The sequence below is a fragment of the Mizuhopecten yessoensis genome, unplaced genomic scaffold, assembly GCF_002113885.1.
Source record: "Mizuhopecten yessoensis strain PY_sf001 unplaced genomic scaffold, ASM211388v2 scaffold2801, whole genome shotgun sequence".
NCBI classification, from domain to species: Eukaryota; Metazoa; Mollusca; class Bivalvia; order Pectinida; family Pectinidae; genus Mizuhopecten; species Mizuhopecten yessoensis.
This window is the reverse complement of record NW_018404726.1, coordinates 35,412-57,498: the sequence shown is the minus strand read 5'-3', so window position 1 is coordinate 57,498 and position 22,087 is coordinate 35,412. Positions and strand designations below refer to the sequence as shown.

The window sequence follows — 22,087 nt, the reverse complement described above, 5'->3', positions numbered from 1 at the left end:
CCCCCCCCCCCCCCCCAATTAGCCATCCAAACAGGATATTTTTGAAACCGAATAGAATGTTCCACTGTTGACAGACAAGACACCACACAACCTTTGTGTGCTGTAAATAAGGAAAATGTACAGCTCAGTCGACATTATTGCTAAATTTCAGGGACAATTTGAAAGCAATAAAGAGCTAAAGATGCTAACGTTTAATTTCAAAATATAGGTTGTACAAACGGTGATTGTAACATGCAAGAAAATGCTATGGGGTGAAAGAAAACTCCTTTTACAATACAAAAATAATGTAAGTGATAATGATGGCATATATAAGAAATAAAATGTGTCATTTTAATGTTTTAAGCCAACATAACGACAAGTATATATCATTTCAACTGTTGATCATCCAGGACTGATTTTGTCATAGTTTTAACATTATATAGGTTGTCTACCTACCTGGCAATATTGCTGAAAACTATTAAGTGAAGTTACAACTTTCTTATTATATAAATGCAATACTATGATAATTTTTTTCAGATTTTTTTTTTTCTTTTTAGATAGAATTAAAAATTGCATTATCACATTCCTGTTACAAACTTCTATATAATACCACCAGCGTGTGTGTTTTATTTCTATCTATTTTAATACTGTACATGTGTATCATATCATAATAAACCTGTAGTAATTCGATGGCGTTGTTTTACATGGTGTGCTATAAGATTTACATCTCGTGTATTAACATTTGTGTGTCGTTTTTAACAAAAAGTTCGACTTTATTAATATAGAAACGAAAATTCCTTCAAACATAAAGATTCTAGTAAAAAAAAAATATATATATCTTCCGTGGTTAAATTTACACATTTTTTTTTTTCATGTATTTACTTATTTTTCTTATCTAATTTTAGTAGGTATTACTTATTTCGCCCATACACATGCAATTACCTGTATCGTTCTAGCTGCCACACCCAGACCGACCCCGCGTCCCACACCAGCTCCGATCAAAGGTACGTCATTAATATGGTGATTGGTTGGTTGATTAATTAGGTCTGCAAACACCAACAACGTATAGCCAAATATTTATAGGTCATAAAATACATATAATAATACAATTCGATATATTGTAATAAGCAGAGAATGCTGCAATATTGTTAGTTTAAAATAAACATATATTCATGATTTAAACCTGAATTTGTTTTATTGCAAAATAACAGAATCGCATATTATGAGTTACAATACTACTTCATTAAGACAAGGGAATCAACTCTGTCAATATTTTTGTTTTAAAACTTCTCAAAGCCACAGCAAAATCTGACTCTTCTAATACATTATCTGAAAAGAGACTGCTATGTTGGGCCGAGATAAGATCGAGATGGGACTACCACAGCACTCTTCCGCTAATACAATGCAGTATACAGTCTAAGTCATTATCTTTCAGATTGTCAATACAGAGATATGGACGTCGTCTTCCTCCTCGACAAATCAACAAGTCTTCAAACACAGACCAACTTCAATAAGGAGCTTGTTTTCGTCAATGACTTCCTGGATGAAATCAACATCGATTCCGGATCCGCCCAAGTCGCAGTAATGACATTCAGCGACGACCCAAAGGTCGAATTCCACCTAAACCGCTACAACAGCAAATTTGGAGTCAAACAAGGTCTGCTTGGTGTCAAGTACACGTACGGCAACACTTACACAGACAGAGCTGTGAAGACCCTTGTTGACGACGTCCTAACTACCAGGAACGGGGCTCGCCCTGGAGTCATCAAGGTCGTTATCATTGTCACAGACGGCAAGTCGACAGATCCTTATGCCCTCGCGGACCAGACCGCACGGCTGCACAGACAGTCCGCTACCGTTTTCGCCATTGGTGAGTTTTGGAGACTTATTTTCATTTAGATTTCAACTTCGATAATAATTTCTGTTTTATTCACAGGTTTCATTAAAAATGTATATAAAGCCGACTTAATTGACGATATATTCCATATACTTAAATAGAGTCGTCTGTTTATTTATAAATTATACCTAAGCTGCATGACATACTTTGATAACTGACAGCTAAGTTATGAGTGCCATATCTTGACATGAACATGCAAGTAAACGCCTATACATATTGCAAACAAAAAAACACAAAAAGGGTTACTGCATTTCCCGTAATAACTGGCTAAGTAATGTCCCTTTACTCTGCAGGTGTCGGCGAAGCAATTGATGCATCAGAGCTACGTATGATGGCGTCCGAATCGGACAATGTGTTCATGGTGGATGATCTCAACGCCCTCCAGAACATCCGCTTACAGTTGGTGTCACGTGTCTGTGGAAATGACCGAAACAATTTCCCACTGGACCGTTTCCGCCTTGGACCAAGAGCCTAAGGTATTACCTACATACAGTAACGCATCATGCTACGAATTTCCCTTATGGTATCACTACTGCTATAATGCAGTTAAATCGTGGGATTGAAAGATTTAGCAAGTTTCAGCTTAGCTCAGCGGGGGAATGAGAAATTTGCTATATCCCGATTTTAATCTGTTTTTATCTGTTTACAACCTGCATATATATATATACATGTATTGAAAAATCGTCAAACCGATCGCCATATTTGCTCCTTAAAGCTGACAGTGCAAGTTAAAAAGCTTTCGATAAAAATATCGTAAAAAAGTGACTTTCTCTTCTAGCTACCGTTCGACATTTTAGTTCGTGCTTGCTTGGTAACGAGTATGGTTCTCGTTGGGTATAAAAAGCGTATTACCTGTCAAACCAGTTATCATTCTACAACTGACTGTCATACCATTCAATGTCTTCACTAACCCGAAGACTCGGAAACACCCCAGAGCTAATTTGCTACCTCTTGGAAATTCGCGGATATTGTTGTATCCAAAATCCCACGTGGTCGGGCAGGTGACCACATACCTTTTACGTCTGATCAGGGAATCGAACTCCTGCCGCCTTGGTGAAAGGCAAGTGCGCTATCCACTGCACCACCGACCACTCTTTGATGTAACAGCGATGCTCATCATTAATGATACATATTATTTGTAAAGAGACTTGTCAGATTTTGAAATGATAGACTATTAATAATAATATTCTTGAATACCGTATTTTTTATTTTACAGCAAGAACACCAGACGGCTCAGTGAGCACTCCTAGCTGACAAGATTCAGTAATTTTTTCAAATTTGTATTATTTTGATACAATAACCAAAGCAATGCAAATAGTCATTTTAATGACTCGTGTTTATACCAAACTTGCATTTTAAGAAATTCAGGTTAGAACGCAAAACGGGCAAATAATGTGTAATAATTAATGATAAAATTACATCGACGCCATTTAAAAGCCAACTTGTGTTTTGAAAATATAATTACATAATTTAAAATTTAGGTTATGACATTGACGTATTATTTTTCTAATATTGGCTTTGATAAATGGTATCGTATTCTAAAACTGCAAATTAAATTGTATAGAGGAAATCAGTATAGTTTTGTTTTGTTTTTATAAGTATTATTTTTGAGTATTTATCTTATGTAAATGTATTGATATAGTGCATTCCACATATAATTACATTCCATTATATAACATAGTCTATGTAAAAAAAGTAACTAGTGTACTTTATGTCACTGAACATTCCTTCTGGTTTTTTTCCCAATTACACGAGTTACGGCGTTTTGAGAGAAACATTTACAAAGAGTAGGAACACATTTTTAAGAAACATTTTTTAGTTTCATATCATGTTTAGCTCATAAAGAATGTATTTCTTTTCGTCTCTCACTCGACTGATCATGTTTTCACGGAAACCTGTCCCCCCACAACAACTGCATTCTCTTGTTAGATAAAGCCTCATTTTGTCATAGTAAATGAACGTATGTTTTCGTGAAACCTTTTAAGCAAGACAATGCATATTGTAAAATTGCAAAATTGATATAAATCTAGCTCATACCCACTCAATACTCTACCTCTTATAGATGCTGCCACGCTTGATGTAGTGCTGCCGTAGTAAAACATGGGGATCATACTAGTGCGAACAGTGAAATTTGGTTAGTCTTGACGTTGTATAGAATACAAAACAACCCGGTTTAGTAGAAAGACAAAATCCGAATACCTTAACTAAAAGAATCATATAGACAGTAGGTGTTTTTTCTGGAATCGCTCGATCTGTATGTTGACGAGGCGGAATATTTGGATTGTTCGTGAACGTCCTGTTACCAAAGTTTATACGCCACATTTGGATTAATATTGACCAAGTTCTTACATTTCCATGTCAGTATGCATACCAATATGTGCTCATCGACAAAATCGGTGATTATTTGTATAGATTTGTGAAGAGGGTGTTTGGATAACTGGGTTCCATTGTAATAGTGTGTATTTTTTATGTGTTTATCGTCACAATGTCAAAATTATCAAATGATCAGATAATAAGCACAAGAACCATGATGTGACAAAAAGTGAAATTATAATTTTACAATTTTTAAATTGAATTATTTCGACTGAAAAACATTGTCTTAATTCAGCGTCATTTACAGTCTAACTTACAGAGGATACCATTATTCTTCAAGCTTCTTCTTCTTTTCTTCCGAAAAGAGCTGAGTTTATCGTTGGCGTCCGCTAAGCTACACTAAATATACGAAATTAGATGACCACTAAATAAACACGGAACAACGAGTCTGGAAATGACAAATAAAAGTTTCCTTTAAGGTCTTTAAAAAATGCAATTTTTATATTTTTGTAATCTTTCGAGCTTAAATATTTCTCTGCATGAATTAGGACTAAAAGGTTGATATGTATTTTTTTTCAATGGTGCCAGTTTCTGTAACCGTGAGGATTAGATTGGGGATCGTATCGTATTGTGAAAGTAATATCGTGAATCGAATTGTGAAGATAAAATTGAGAAAAGTATCGTGTTGTGAATGTTATATCTAGATATGAATCGTTTTGTAATGTTATATCAAGAAACGTGTCTATATTGAAGGTTATACTGAGATAGGTATCAATTTAATGGTATATCGAGAAACGTATCGTATTGTGACTGTAAAATAGAGATCTGTTTCACATCGTGGTGTTTATATCAAGATAAGTATCGTATCGTGAAGGTTATATCGATATGAGTGGTATCGTGATGGTATATCAAGATATGTATCGTATCGAGGAGGTTATATCGATATAAATCGGTTCGTGATGCTATATTGAGTTATGCATATTAGCGTTACGTTAATAACAAGAATAGTATCGTATCGTGTGAGGTATATCAAGAAACGTGTAGTATCGTCAGTTATATCTAGATGTGTATCGTATCGTAAAAGTTTTATCGAGAAATATGTCGTTCGGGTTATATCGAATATGGCTCGCTTCGTGAACCATTGCTGGTACGTAATGTTAACTATATATGAAATGATATATTGATAGCTTTAACGTGAATACTAAATATGTACAATACTTCTATATTTAGAATTTTCACAATCCAACTTTTTTAGTTGGTATCGTGTATTATGTTACTGTTTAAAGAGCCCGCGTGTAAAACGAGATATTTTTCAGTTATTTTGGTATCATACTTTGATGTATAAATTAATTTCTTATCATTCAATATGCTTTGTGTGAGATGAATCTTGGACAAACATATGTTACATTTTACCAAATTTTATGAAAAAAATCATTGGTATCAATTTAATTATCAAGATAAAAATTAAATACTTGTTTGTTTAAAGTTGTTCATCAATATAAATAGTGCTGAGTAATGCGTTGCATAATGTTTTCTCAAATCGCATGCGTATGTTCATAAACGGCTGTCAAACTGTCAACATAATGGGAAACGTTTTTTGTAATGTAAGATGGTACTAACTTTCAATTACTTTATGACAAATTGTAAACATATATAGCCATGATTTATATATTACTCAACAATTAATTCATATAATGTTCAGATTTTTATTTTCATTGACCTCCAAAAATTGTGTTACAATATAATGTTATTAATAAAGATTCCTCTTTTATTTGATTTTAAACAAAGCATTCCTCGGAACGAATTCAGTATATACGATAAAAATAGGTAATTATTAATGAATGTCTTAGAGAGTTGCTTCAAGCTAAAGTACATCAGTAGACTTTTAACGACAGTCCCCTTTATTGATGTAATATATATATATACTATGTATAATAGTATAATTATCTTTTGAATGACGTCTTTGTTTTGCAACCATACATCTGAATTACATAAAAATATTGAGGAATTCGCTCTTTAAATGTTGAAATATATGTGTTGAAATTTACATTTTATCTGATCAGCACACTAAATGAAAAATAAACCATTATTTTATTAAACTACTTGTTATATTTTGCATAGATAGAAAGTATGCTATAAAGTTAATGCATCTGCTTATGAAAAGTCTGGTTGGATAACAAAGGCCTCTGCTAACAATGTATATATATATATATAACGTATTTTGTTCATGTTTGATTAATATGTCATTAATATTAATGGTGTATCATTATATTTTGTAAATGTATGTCAAATAATAAAATGCAGTAGCATTCTATAACATAACTGATCAGGTTTTGTTATTATTATTATTTAATCAGTTTTATATCCACTATCATTACGAAAAGTACTATTGCTGTTTTAAAATCGCGTTATCCGCCCCCCCCCCTCCCGCAACGATCCCTGTTCCACTGCTCTGTGTTTTTTCCCTATTTACAGTTACCTCCCATTAACTTCGGATGTAGAGCGCTTCCGTTGACCAGGTACATTTAGCTCAATTGGTTAAAGCGATAGTATAACAATCTGAAGTGACCCAGTGTTCGAAGAACCACTCATTTTTATACTACGAATACTTTTATTGATTATATTTTATTTCTCATAAAAATTCCGTTAGGTATGGTATTCCTTTCTAGAATTGACTTATCTAAGTTATATCATTGTCAGGGGGCAAAAGGATTCTAATACATAGAGAAATATGTCGGCATTGGTACGGGGATTCTGCAGTCTAGCAATAAATTTGTTGATGTTTTTTTTTTTCAATTTCCGTATCAAAATATCTATCTTAAACAAATATACAAGCAATTATTGAAATGTGGATTTTGTTTTTATTGAATTTAGACCGACTTTTAAGAAAAAATATGTATCATCTGATCGACTTTTTATTTCGGAATATATTGTCTAGGATCAAGTCCTGATCGTTGGGCCCAAAATTTACTTCAGTACCAGATCTCAGGTCATAATATCTAAGGTCTTGTTTTGCTCATCTGCAACACAGAAACGCAGAAATATATATCTTATCTACTCCTTACCCGTCTTCCCTGCAGGTCGGGGATCGAGAAAAATGTATCTAAAGCGACTAATGTGGGAGCCACCTGCAGAATCAGGGATTTGCTGTATTGCCCTCTATTTGGGGGACACAAGAGCGACCAAAATACATATGCTACACCGATTGCAGTATTTGGGATCTTTATATATTTCACTGCTTCTAACTTTCGTTTATTTCCTAAGGCCTTGCTTGGCAATACCTTCGCACAGGTGAGGAAGGCAATTGTTTCTGTACACTGGCTGGGACATACCAAAGTCTTTAAACATAGTAATTTATATCTCCTGCGTAACATTCAGCACTAAGGGCAATTGCAACAACTGGTTCACCCGATGTCAGTATAATGTGACCGGGTGGAATGGTGTGCTGGATGCCTTCGGCATGGTATTTCAGTGAGATAGCATTATAAAGTCGGCATCAGATCCGCGCTGTCACAACGAGGCAAATGCACTAACATACCCGGCTTGCAGCAACCTACACGCATGCACGAATACACAACACACATGGGGGCACGTCCTTAAATGACCTTAGCTTTTAATAGGACGTTAAACAAAATTAAACCTAACAAGCCAAACCCTTACCCGTCCCGTTGTTAGGGACTATTGATACGCCAATTAATGTGTCGCACTTTCCAAGACAAGCGTAGATTTCCCTTATTTTACTCAATTTTGTTTGTGAGTACATTGTTTGTACAATAAACTACAATGTTCTTAGCTGTTTATAACTTAATAAAACTTGTGAGTTCACCGTGTCTAAACATTCGCCTGTGATGTTCTGCGAATAAAACTGGCCTCAGACCGGTCAGGGAGCAATCGCAGACGACACGTCAGAGTGTCTAATAGGCAGCCGGAAGACCGGGTCGTCAGTTCCGGTAAGGCCGTACCCCCATAAAAAAAATTATGAAAACATTGCATGCACGTGAACAACTGGTTTTCATACCACCATTCACGTTAACTTATAGTTTACAAATAGTTAAAGAAATAAAGAGAAAAAAATACAATAAAAAAAAAAAAAAAAAAAATCCGTCAAAATTCTATTTTTTATGCATTGAAGTTTCTCAAAGATACATGTAATGATAACCTAAAACTTGAGATTTTAACAACGAGAAATAGGTAATTTCCGCTTTCAAAACAACAGTATTGATTAACAGTGGGGATTTGATTATTTTCATGAAAGAATGAAATGTAATATGTGTACGATAGGAATGTTTTTCCGACAATGACAATTTTCATACATGTAATTTAAGTTCATTAGAGTTATTGTTCTTCCTACGATGTTTTATAAAGCAAACGTGTTCCGTCTCGAAAATAGCCGCCAATTAACACTGATTGGAATGACAATAAAATAGATATTGTATTTTATTGCTGTAAGACATGAAAAAAGTAATGGAACCTAAATCCAATACTGTTTAAAATTTCATTAAATTATAATAAAAATGTTCGGGGTTTATAAAATGGAATTATATACATATTTTAATATAGGATTTAGGTTGTTAAGACCGATATTTCACTTCGAAATATCCGACATTTTCAAGTTGTCAGAGTTCGATTTATCCAATTTTTATTACTAAGATTAAACTGAGTTTTCGCCGGACCGACAAAATAATTCGAGTAATACGGGGTAATTTAGTTATGAGAGTTCGAGATAACAAAATTGGACTTTAGGACTCACCAGACGGTGGGAAAAATGCTTCGGATAAGAAAATGAAAACGTCACACTACCATCCCTTTTACTTCAGTTTTTGTAAAGAAAATTGAATTAAAATAAATAGAAAAAGAAGCAAAGACATTTTCCTTAATTTCAAAAATGCTTTCTGAGGGTAACTAAAGTTGATGATCGTTTATTGATCTGGGCACAGTTGTTCAAAAGGTGATTAGCTTAATCAGTGATAGCGCCAATTTTCAATTTGTGTATCTTTAAGACACAGCCATTGAGTTTGTTACAACTTTCCAGATATCAAGTATTTCGTGGAGTGAATTTACATGCAAAATAGTGTAGTGAGATTTTACCTTGTATATCGACAAAATTATTAAAGGTTAAAAATGTCCACCTTTTAATAAACTTGGCACCTTAGCCTGTTGTGCTACGAATTGAAAAGTCCAGGTCGCGTTTTTAAAAAGGAGAGGTACAATCAAGACGAACCAGATGTTTTGTTCTCATCCTGTTTCCATTTTAAACTGATAACTTTGTGTCTCTCATAGATGACATACAGCTAGGCCTCTGACAAACGACACAGGAAGGTTTTTTCTCAAGGCGATCTGTATTTTTTGGGTTACTTCTTTGTTTTATGCTTCAGAAGAAAAAGAACACACACATTGGTGCTAAACTGGTTTGGTTTTATTTTGTTTTATGTCCTATCAACAGCTAAGGTCATTTAAGGACGTGCCTCCATCTGTGTTGGGTATGCGTGCTTGCGTGGCAGGGTGGCAAGGTATGTAAGTGTAATTGCCACCTTGTGATAATGCGGATCTGATGCCGACTTTATAGTTCTATCTCACTAAAATACCATGCCGAATGTATCAGCGCAGCATTCCGTCTGGTCGCACTATACGGACAACAGGTGAACCAGTTGTTGCCATTCCCCTACCTACTGAACGTTAAGCAGGGAATAAAAACTTCCATTGTTACAGACTTTAGTGTGTCCTGGCCTTGGGACAGAACCCATTGCCTTCCTCAAATGGACGAACATTCAACATTTAAGCCAAAAGTCAGGTATTGCCAATCAAGGCGCTAGAAAATATAAGGTTGTAGAGGTAAAAACAAATATAAATATCCCAAATATTATAATAGGCGCAGCAGATTTATTTTGGTCGATTTTGTGTCCTAAAGTGAAGGACAAATGCAAATTCCCAATTCTGCAGGAGATTCCCACATTAGTCGCCTCTTAAGATACATTTGGTAACAGCAGGCGTATTTTGAAGATTATGAACACATTGCATGCAAGGGAACAACAGGTTTTCATACCACCATACACGTTAACTTATAGTTCACAAATAGTTAAATAAATAAAGAGATAAAAAAAAGAAAAAAAACATCCGTCAAAATAATAACTCTGAATTGTGTTTACATGTACCAATTTATGCTTGAAGTTTCTCAAAGATGCATTTAATGATAACCTAAAAACTTAGATTTAAACACTGTTAAACATCGCCGTCGACAAGGGTTGGTTAAACATTTTCCAATGAGAATTAGGTCATTTCCGCTTCCAAAACAACAATATTGATTAACAGTGGGGATTTGATTATTTTCATGAAAGAATAAAAGGTATTATGTGTACGATAGGAATGTTTTTCCGACAATATCAATTTCCATATATGTAACTTAAGTTCGTTAGAGTTATCGTTCTTCCTACGATATGTCATAAAGCAAACGTGTTTCGTCTAAAAATGGCCGCCAATTTGATTGGAATGACATTTTTTTATTTTTTTTTATTGCTGTAAGACAGAAAAAAGTAATGGAACCTAAATCCAAAATTGTTAAACATTTAATTAACTTAGAATAAAAATGTTCGGGGTTAATAAAACAGAATGATATACATATTTTGATATAGGATTTAGGTTTTTAAGACCTATATTTTACTTCGAAATATCCGACATTTTCAAGTTGTCAGAGTTCGAATTATCAAAGTTTTCATTACTAAGATTTATTTGAGTTTTTGCTGGAACCGACAAAAACAGTTCGAGTAAAACGGGGTCTTTGACTTATAAGAGATCGAAATAGCAAAGTTCGACTTAGATCTCAACAGACAGTGGTTAAATTGCTTCGAATAAAAAAGTCAAAAGTCATTCTAATATCCTTTTACTTCAGATTATTTTTAAAGGAAATTGGGTGAAAAATAAGAAATACAAGCAAAGACAGTTTCCTTAATTTCAGAAATGCTTTATGAGGGAAACTCCAAAGTTGATGATCGTTTATTGATCTGGAGCCTGTTGTACTCCGTGTGTAGTATTTCGCAAAGGTGTATTGATGAGGAAGCAAGAAGTCCAGGTCGCGTTTAAAAGAAGGATAGGTACCATCAAGGCTTAACAGATGTTTTATTCTCATCCTGGTTCCAAATTTAAAGTATATACTGTGTGTCTCTGATAGCCGACATACAGTTTGGCGTCCGACAAAAAACACAGGTAAGTTTTGTTTTCTAAAGGCGATCTATATTTTTGGGGGGTTTTGTTTTGTCTTTGTTTTATGCTTAAGAAGAAAAAGTACACCTACATGTATTTACACATTGGTGCTATATTAGCTTGGTGTTATTTGTTTGACGTCCTACTAACAGCTAAGGTCATTTAAGGACGTGCCGCCATGTGTGTTGGGTATGCATGGTTAGGTGGCAGGGTGGCAAGGTATGTTAGTGTATATGCCTCCTTACGATAACGCGGTTCTAATGCCGACTTCATAGTGCTACAAATGTATCTCACTTAAATACCAAACCGAATGCACTCAGCGCAGCATTCCGTCTGGTCGCATTATACTGACAACAGGTGAACCAGTTGTTGCCATTCGCCCACAAACTGAACGTTAAGCAGGGAATAACAACCTCCATTGTTACTGACTATAGTGTGTCCGGACCTTGGGCAATAACTGTTTGCCTTCCAAACCTGAACGAACGTTCAACATTAAAACCATATGTGAGGTATTGCCAAGCAAGGTGCTAGGAATTATAAAGATCCCAAATATGACCATGGGTGCAGCAGATTGTTTTGGTCTCTTTTGTGTCCCAAAGTGAAGGGCACAAAAGCAAATCCCCAATTCTGCAGGAGATTCCCATCACATAAGTCGCCTCTTACGATACATTTGGTAAAAGCAGGCGTATTCTTATTCTCGATTTCTGACGTGTACTGGGTGATTTACGCTAGGATTGTCGCCTATAGAATCCCGTAGGTAGTACATATTCCTTTAATTCTTCCTTTAATTTGGCGTTAATCGCAGTCACTTAATTCTATATGCGTTCATGCCCTCATACTTCTGTTCTTTCACTTTCTTCTCTAATACATGTCACTACAAACAGATAACACAAGTCGTTTGAAACCAAATATATATCAAATTGCAGGTTTTGATCAACAATCATAATCCGGACATTATTGACCATATTCCATTCTAACTGATTTTGTAGTATACGCCGTATCATGTTTCCGGTAAAAGTCACACTTTAGAAAGACTAAATAAAAGCAAGGATTATTATAATTAATAATATTTGTTGAAAGAGGTTTTCATATTGTAAAATAGTCATTACATCTACAAAATCAAGCAGTATTAAAACGGCAAAATTTTACATCGATTGTATTAAACATAAGGGATAGTCGACGTTGGAGACAGTATCTGCGAAAATTAAGCACATCCACATGTTTAGATCGCGAAACAATAATCCATGCACAGTTAATTTTTCTAACTTTGAGAATTTTTGTGAAATGAGCTGGCATAAGTTATCCGTAGGTTTCAGATGTTTTTTTAAGCTGAGACCAATCAAGTTCTGTCTTTTCGTATTGCAGAGTTATCTGCTCTTGTGAGCAGGTATTGGTTGTTACATCATTTGCTTGTGAGAGAAACGTCATAAATTTTTGAGAAAAACGACGTGATTTTCTCACACAAACTAATGACGTAACAATCAATACCTGCTCACAAGAGCAGATAACTCTGCAATACGAAAAGACGGAATACACATATTTGTGGTTGCTATTTTCTATAGGGAAGGCAAGGATCATGCTAATTTAAAAGATGGGAGAAAACCAGGAACTGGAGTCATGCAATAAGTGATCTTGTAAGAACATATCTCACAAAAGTCTAGATATTAAATAGGGAAAATAACTTTTGGTGAAAATGTGAAATACATAATGATATCTAAAGATACGGACAGTAATTTTCAGGTCAAAAAGAAAGTTTGGTTTCAAGATCACAAGATAAAGAATGCTGAATATTTTCATATATATTCTATTTGCTCTGCAACCCATTATATAAACATTACCAGCAGAAATGCAGTTCATTTGATTATGAAAGCATAAACTCTCGTGACGTAACACGTGGTTTACTTATGACGATATAGATTAACCTTGGTCAATGATAGTCTTGTCGCTTCGCTTCGAATAACACGGAGAATTCCACTGCGCCAAACGCTCAAATGACTACGGTTACTTATTGACGCCAATTGTAGTTAAATTGGGCTGTTCCGCCAATGTCGGTTAAGGACGACACATATACAAAACGCAATAAATAAATATATTTTTTAAAAATAAATAAATACAATTAAACAAATGTTCTATAGTAAAAATGTAAATATATGGATTAAACAGCCCTATTTTTATTTTTTATTTTTTTTGTTCATGCAGGTATGAACGCAAATCGGTTACATCCATATGGATTAAACATGAAGCCATATCGATGTAGCCGATTTGCGTTCATACCGGCATGAATTTTTTTTTAAAAAAAGCGCCGTTCAATCTCTATTTCAAACTTCATAATCAGGTTGATTGGAGAACATATTGCTTAGCGGCCGCTAACTTTTGAAACTTAAATATTCATATTATTAAAAATTATAAATTTGTTTTGTCACATTTTCTAATGAACCTAGAAATACAAAAACAACGCGCATGCATGGTGTAATTTCACAAGTTTGAACACTTAAACATTAAACAAAATCTTTGGTGAGACGCTGTTGGTTAATGGCAAATGACAAATGGATACCCATCAAAACATAACCCATCCCAACGATTCAAAATCTTCGTACATGTACTGTGTAAAAATTAATAACTACAAAACTGTCTAAATAAGTCAATTTAACAACCGAAGTAGGACAGAAAAAAGGCTAATATCACAGCTTTCAATACTTCTAATATTGGTGGCAAAGTGATTAAGGTCATAGGAGTGTATTGCTAAACGGAAATAGGACGTGCATCCCTAGTTGAAAATCCAATGGAGGGAGACAGTATCACAATTTCCGCATATTCTAATGTTTAATATTAAACTGATGAATATTGTATGCTTATTATTGACAGAACAGTGTTCTTTAAATATTACAGTATTGCAAAGCAATCCAGGCATTAATTCAGTTGTTTTTTGATCAATGAGTCACATGTGTCCATTTTCCTACTTCAGGAAACCGGCTACCTATTTCACTACTGTGAAGTTTTTCAAGAACGGTAACTCTTGCATGCAATTACTTTGTGTATATGGTTTTATTATAAAGTGTCAATTTTAATCGTTTATAGATGATTAATTTTACACAATTTCAGCATTTATGAAATTGATATACATTAATGCAATACTAATCTATGTTAGTATCATTTTTATTGACATTATTTAGCAACAAAAATGTGTGTTTCAATTTTTTTTTCAAAATTCAATCCTTTTTACATCAATTTCCATTTGAAATCCTTAAAATTCTGACAACCTATATTTTTTGGGGGGCAGAAAATTTTCTTTACTTCAAAGCAATATAACAACAAAATTTGAATAAATTCTACTGAGAAATGGCGACACAATCCTATTACCTTAAGGCGTCTGACATTCTGCTACCACTATCCCTCCGCCACTAGGTCGCGGGTTCGAGACCAACGTGGAGCAGTCGCCAGGTACTGGCCGTAGGTCGGTGTTTTTTTCTCCGGGAACTCCGGCTTTCCTCCACCACCAAAAGCTGACACGGCCTTAAATAACCATAGCTGTTAATAGGACGTAAAACACAAACAAACCAAAACTTCTCATATTAAACCTTTTATTATAAAATTCATGGTTTGAGCATCTATTAATTGGGTCCTTATCTTGATTCTCCAGACAGCAATGTTTATAATAATAATAATAATAATAATAATAATAATAATAGACTTTATTTAAATTCGATAACACATTGAGTCAATGACTCGTCTCACATGTGGTCGACATAAAATGTACAATATTTACAACATGGATATGACATACACGTACATACATAAGAAATTAAGTAACATATCACAGGTAATAAAACATTGTATTATCTTTAAAACAAAAAACAAAAAACAACAACACACTCCTGCATCGTGTATCCAATAACAAAACTACGTAATACATATCACAGATATATTGGTATGTGATATCACACAGGCTTACAATAAAATATGTCACACGTGTATTGGAAAATAAAAAGTTGGCTAAATATCATGCAATGCATAAATTCTCATGCTGCATTTTAGAAGATTTAAGAAACGCATAATGCGTCTAATATACATACATGTCATTGTGACAAAGGGTAAAAAATTACAGAATATACGCTAATGTAGCGTGAGTTAATACCAAAGTGTTGATTAGGGCATTAGGAATAGTAATTAAGATAAATTCTAAAACTTCATTTAGATACACGTGTGTCATATTCCAGGTACTACAGCAGATAGATATTTCAGGAGGGAAAGGGGGTGCAGATTTTTAATTTTCTTTACACTTGTCTTTATAGATTACATTGAGATGTTTTTTGCACTCGAACTTAAAACTGTTTAGTGATTGGCATTTAGAGACAGTGGTTGGCAAATTGTTCCAGAGTGTCGGTCCATTATATTTAAAAGAGCTTTTGAATTTTTCCGTTTTGTGTTTGGGTACAACATATCTACCTGCCGCAGCTGACCTGGTTTGGATAGTATGGACATTGCTCACAAGAGTATTGCAGTCTAGGTAATTTGGACATAGCTTGTTTATTACTTTAAACATCAGAACACATTCGTTATATTCAACTCTGTACGTAAAAGGCAGCCATTTTAGTTTTACAAACAGCTGTGCACCGGGAACAGTATAGTCGGCATCTAGTATAATCCGCAGTGCTCGTTTTTGAATTCTTTCAAGTTTGTGTACCAGTTTTTGAGAGCAATGTCCCCAAACGTTCGAGCAAAAGTCAATATATGGTAGTATAAAACAGTTGTGGAAAGTGATTCTTGCCGATACTGGTAAGAATTTCTTTATTCTACATAGTTGATAAATTTTATAATTAAGTTTCTTTAGGACGTCTTGTACATGTTTTTCCCAAGTTAGGGTGTCATCAATACGAACGCCTAACAGTTTTTCATTTTGTACAACTTCCAAGTTTGAATTTTCAGCTATAATATTTAGATTTTTCTTTAGTCTCTGTTTTTTTTTCTTACTTCCAATTAACATTACTTTGGTTTTATCAGTATTTATGACCATTTTGTTGACATCACACCATTTCTTTACATGATTAAAATCCGTTTGTAGACATGATTCGATAACATCCAAATTTGTGTCTGCTTTTTGCATTGAAGTATCATCTGCATACATAAAAAGTTCACAATGTTTTGAGCAGAGTGGCAGATCATTGACATATAATAAAAACATCAAAGGCCCAATTATGGAACCTTGAGGTACACCAGTTGTAATTTCACAGGCATCACTTAAAGAACTTTTGAAAGATACTTTCTGAAATCTGTTTGAAAGGTATGAGGTAAAAAACATAATGGAATTTTCAGAGCATCCATATATACTCATTTTCTGGAGTAGTATCTTATGGTCAACAAGGTCAAAAGCCTTACGAAAATCAATATACATTACACCGATGAGGTTTCCCTTGTCCAATTCATCATACCATCTATTTGTAAGTGCAGTAAGAGCAGTTTGACATGAATGCATATTTCGAAATCCTGATTGATTCTCAATGATTAGATTATGTTGGTTTAAAAACTTATAAAAGGTAGTCTGCACATGTTTTTCTAAGAGTTTGGATAAAATTGGAAGAATAGATATGGGTCTGTAATTACTTACAGAGCTCTTTTCGCCTTTCTTAAAAATTGGATTGACTTTAGCATGCTTAAATTGGTCTGGGAAAACATTCTTTGCAATACATATGTTTAATAATTTGGTAATTGACTCAGACACAACCTCTGCGGACAGCCTAAGGTATTTTGCAGAAATTCCATCAAGGCCTGTAGCTTTGCTACAGTCAAGATTTTTCAGGAATTTGTTCACAAAAGCAAGTGGTATTTCTGGAATATCATAGACTGTGTTTGCAGGGAGTGTTTGAGAGACAAATGCTTGAGTTTCTTTAAGACATATTGTCGGAGAATCTGAAACAGTTTCAGAGATATATTCCTTTACAATATTTGTAAAGAAATTATTAAAATTATTTGCAATTTCTTCCGTTTCGTCTATTTGTTTACCGTCAGCAATAATAAAATTTGGTTTTTCATCAGGTTTGTTTGGAACCAGTTGTTTAAAGTATTTCCAATACTTGTTTGGTTCTTTTTTGCATGCATCTAGAACATTTTTATAAAATTCACTTTTCGCTTTTTTCACTAAAGCTGTTACACGATTTCTCCATTTTTTATAGAGTTCAAAGTTAGAATCCTGTTTATGATTGTCTCTAATTTTGATTGCTGTGGAGATGTCTTCATTCCACCACTCAGGAATTGTTTTGTGTTTGACCCGCTTTTCTTTAAACGGCGCAGTTTTGTTTAAAATATCTGTGAAAGTTTTATTCCACGACTCGACCGCATCATTTACATCCTCTGTTGTTGTTATATTAGGGATGTCCCAGTGGGCTGAATTTAGGTTATTATTGAAAACATTTTCGTCAAAGTTTTTTGTACATCTGTACCTAATGGTGTTGATACCTGTCGATGTTTTGTATACTGACCTTTTTATGGCATACACAGGGTAGTGGTCACTTACGCTAACACTGCTGGTATCACACTTTATAAAGTCCGCTGGTATGTTGGTCCAGATATGGTCAATACAACTGGCAGTATTCTCGGTTGTTCTTGTTGGTACATTAACTATGTTATATAATCCATAACTCTCCATGTCAGAGCGGAGTGACTGATATTCTGGTGATATTGATGTGCTCAACGCGTTTAGGTTAAAGTCACCCATTATCACCATCGAAGCATTTTCTGACGAGGCAGCATCAAGTGTAGCTCCTATTTTTTCAAACCAGTCGTGTTTTACACCCGGTGGTCTATATAGAGAACACACAAGAACCGGTTTGGTATTACTTTGGCAGATTTCGATCCAGCAAAGTTCTAGATTTTCATTGTTTAGTTGGGGTTGTTCGCTGTATTTAATGCTCTGATTTATGTATAGAGCAACGCCGCCCCCTTTCCTTTGACGTCTATCACGTCTGATGAAGTCATATCCAGGAATTGAAAATTTTTCGCTGGGATGAGTTTCTGTAAGCCATGTTTCACATAATCCAACCACATTTGGCTTACACTGTTGAATTTGAAATTTAATTTCTTCAAAATGTTTAGGAAGACTCCTTACATTCCATGAAACGAAGGAGAGTCCCTTTTCAGCATCTTTAGGTAGAAGTGTTTGTAGAGGAATTATATTCACAGTACTAGAGTCTTGAATACACTGGTCACATATCCATGTAATTAGATCGGCTGAGCTATCGGCCAATAATGTGTGACCATTGTTTAAAAGACACTCATTGTGCCAGGATCTAAGACACCCGACACAATATACTTCAACACTGTCAAACTGTACAGGTAAATCACAAAAGGAACAGCCCTGGTGTGTGGAGATAATCCCTTCACTGGTAGGGGGATTAATACCTGACGGCCCTGGGTTGAGTTCCACGTCGGCAGACAGTAGTAGTAGTAGAACGGAAACATATTGATTAGTTCTCACATTTTCACTTGTTATACCCTTTTCTGGTATAGAGAAAAATGTTTTGATTAAGATATTTTTCCCTTGCCAATTTAGTTTTGCCACATCTATCTTCCAATGGTTTCCTAGTAGTCTGTTTGGCTTGTCTGCAGGATTTGGTTGGTTAAAAATCCCTCTGAGGTATACTAAGACAGCAAATATTAGGAGAGGTGTGACCAAACTTCCTACCCCGGCGGCCATTTTTTTAAGATCCGCACGCGATTTGTCTTGTGATGGTCTGGTCGTCGTTTACGAAGAGCGAATCGGCATGGTATCCCGAGTCTAAAGCCAATGATGTTTCCAACCTCCTCCATGTCGTCACCGACCTCACTGCACAGTTGGAAGAATTGAAACATGATCGTGAAAAAGACGTGACGGAATTATCTCTCTTGAAAGCTGAGAACATGAGGTTTAAAGAGAGAATGGAAATGGAAACCAATTACCTTCGCCAACGAGTCACTCAGCTAGAATCGTCTGCACAACAAGCCATGCCACTGTTAAACCAAACAAGGATTAATCGTCAGTCAGCTACAACAGGTATAGAGCAATTTGATGAGTTTTACTTGTATTTTTAGCGTTTAATGGTATTTGTTATTATTATCAATATCGGTACACACTGTAGATCAATTCAATAGTCTTTACACCAAAGCGACTATTTCACGTAATTGTCGCTTCTAATTAGAAAGGAAATGTAAAATTAGTGACCTCCCTTGTTTACGCTGGTGACTAAGTAATCAGAGAGAGAGAGAGAGAGAGAGAGAGAGAGAGAGAGAGAGAGAGAGAGAGAGAGAGAGAGAGAGAGAGAGAGAGAGAGAGAGAGAGAGAGAGAGAGAGAGAGAGAGAGAGAGAGAGAGAGAGAGAGAGAGAGAGAGAGAGAGAGAGAGAGAGAGAGAGAGAGAGAGAGAGAGAGAGAGAGAGAGAGAGAGAGAGAGAGAGAGAGAGAGAGAGAGAGAGAGAGAGAGAGAGAGAGAGAGAGAGAGAGAGAGAGAGAGAGAGAGAGAGACATAGACAGACAGACAGAGACACAGATAGAGTGACGGACGGACAGACAGAGATTCTTTGTAAATCAAAGAAAGAAATGTTACTGAATAAAAACATGACATATTTTACCTTACAGATAAAGGACATACGGCGTTCTATGCAATACTGGATCAACCACTCCACGCCCCTCCTGACGGCACGACGATTAAGTTCAGCAGGGTGATCACTAACGTGGGAAACGGCTACAAAGCTAACTCTGGAGTCTTCACCTGTACGGCTTCAGGGCTGTACTATTTTAGCTGGAGTGTGGGGGAGGTAAACCACGGTCACATCTACTCGGAACTCAAAAAGAATGGCATGGCCGTGGGTTGGGCTCTATCCGGAGACAACACTATTGCATCTGCGACGTCCCAGTCTGTCATCTTACATCTGGAAACCGGTGAAGAAGTTGATATCGTAATAACATACACCGGAAATTCTCCAGTTTTGTGGGAAAAGTTCTCATCCTTTTCCGGCTTTTTAATTGTTTAATTATAAAAGCTGACGAAAATGTAAGAAATATTGTACTGAATGTATGTGTTATACAATTAAAAATACAACAAGAGATTTGATTGTTTATGTTATCAGTTTTACAGCGAGTTATGAGAAATATTTTGTATTTTACCTGTCATCAAACGCCAACATATAGATTGGTTTATCCAGAAAATTCGACCAAATTTTCAAAATATACATCTGCAATGTATATGGTTTATAATAATTATAACATAGAGCCATTTACCACGTTATTTCCTTTCATTCTTTTTTCGTAAAATTTTGCATCTATCATGTGTAGATTCTACCTCTGAAAAACTACAACTAATTGTATAGGAAATATCAATAGTTAACAATGAACACACTTGAATTCCTTATTCAACTAAACCCACTTCGACCACATGAAATGGATTATGCATAATGCAACGCAAAATGGAAACGGGAACGATTTACTTTTGGTACCGGGTTCTTGACTGTGTTACCTCCCTTTGAACGTTCTCTCACAATCGTTCGCCAAACACGACACTAACGCGAATTAGCCGAATTGAATGACAGTAGGAGAATTTTTCTACACGCACACAGGGAGCAATTTAGCTGCGATATTGTTGCCCTTGCATTTAAATAAAAGAAAACTTTGTTCATCCCTGGTAAATTTCATTCTGCGTTGTTTGTGCCTGCTCCGGTTCGTTGTATCAGAATACCCGGTGCGTAGAATGATATTTGGAGAAAAATATATTCATCTTTCCAACGATACCACACGTCTGTGTACACCCACAAGATGTGTGAGTTTTGCTAAGGAAAAAAATAAATGGATCAATTTTACGACACGAGCACTTTCCGCTTTTTTTAGTGTAGTGGCCACCACTGGGACGGGAAGGATTAGGGCAGGGTTGTATTTAGAGTGTTGATCCAAACCCTTCATTAGTCGAACATTACTGTCTAAACACCACGATACGCCAAACTTACATCGACAGAAACAAATTATCAGGTTTCTTAGGGTAGACATACACATTGTGTTGGGAGAAGAACTCCCGCCTTAATCGTCTTAACACTTACAGTAAGTCGTTCAGGGGAGTTAACTCCAAACCCAGAACCGACTAATACTACTTCGTTTACACAGGGGAAAGTCTAAAAATACAAACTTTGTCCTAATTAACTCGACCCAGTTGTACATGTATAAAGCATAGTCAGCTTGCAAACAACTTAATACAAAACTTAGATCTCGTATTGTATTTCATAAAAGTGCAATTCAAGCTAAAGACAAATATGTACAAGGACTCAAAATATGCACTGCAGACAAAAATCATAAAAAAATGTAAATTCACACATTTTTAAAAAATCACGTTTATTTTTATTGACATACAATGTATTTACAACTCGGTCCATATCCTAGCCTAGTAGCCCATAGACATGTAATGTATTACTTAACTTATACTACGTATTTATTACCCAATATCTGATAACAGGGTTACCCCTGTAATCAATCAATATTCGACTATACAGGGGCGTATAACAGGACAGGATTTCCATGGCTAATGTCCATTGTTTTATTTGTTTATTGCTTAATTTTTAGATTCCAAGCCAGATCTGACACATACACAACAAAGACAGGGTTCTGTTTACGCTAGAAATATGATCAATTAATGACTTGTGTTGAGGTGAGTATGTGATTATATAGACAAGATAATGGGATATTAACC

At 35.2% G+C, this 22,087-nt stretch overlaps 2 protein-coding genes across 4 annotated transcripts in view; both read left to right on the top strand.

Annotated features, from left to right (window-relative positions):
- LOC110446568 (cartilage matrix protein-like) overlaps positions 1-6,511 on the top strand; it is a 138,381-nt gene extending 131,870 nt beyond the window's left edge. For all 3 annotated transcript variants that reach the window (XM_021491773.1, XM_021491772.1, XM_021491774.1), the window contains 4 exons: positions 936-983; positions 1,415-1,849; positions 2,170-2,352; positions 3,093-6,511. In XM_021491773.1, the coding sequence (XP_021347448.1) occupies positions 936-983; positions 1,415-1,849; positions 2,170-2,351 (665 nt within the window). In that variant the 3' untranslated portion in view covers position 2,352; positions 3,093-6,511. The remainder of the gene's footprint in view (positions 1-935; positions 984-1,414; positions 1,850-2,169; positions 2,353-3,092) is intronic.
- Positions 6,512-11,305: 4,794 nt separating this feature from the next.
- On the top strand, positions 11,306-20,987 carry LOC110446567 (collagen alpha-1(X) chain-like). Its single transcript, XM_021491771.1, has 4 exons — positions 11,306-11,389; positions 15,027-15,038; positions 19,088-19,412; positions 19,993-20,987. Exons 2-4 carry the CDS (start codon positions 15,033-15,035, stop codon positions 20,385-20,387), a joined length of 726 nt encoding a protein of 241 aa, XP_021347446.1. The 5' UTR covers positions 11,306-11,389; positions 15,027-15,032; the 3' UTR covers positions 20,388-20,987.
- Positions 20,988-22,087: the final 1,100 nt, after the last annotated feature.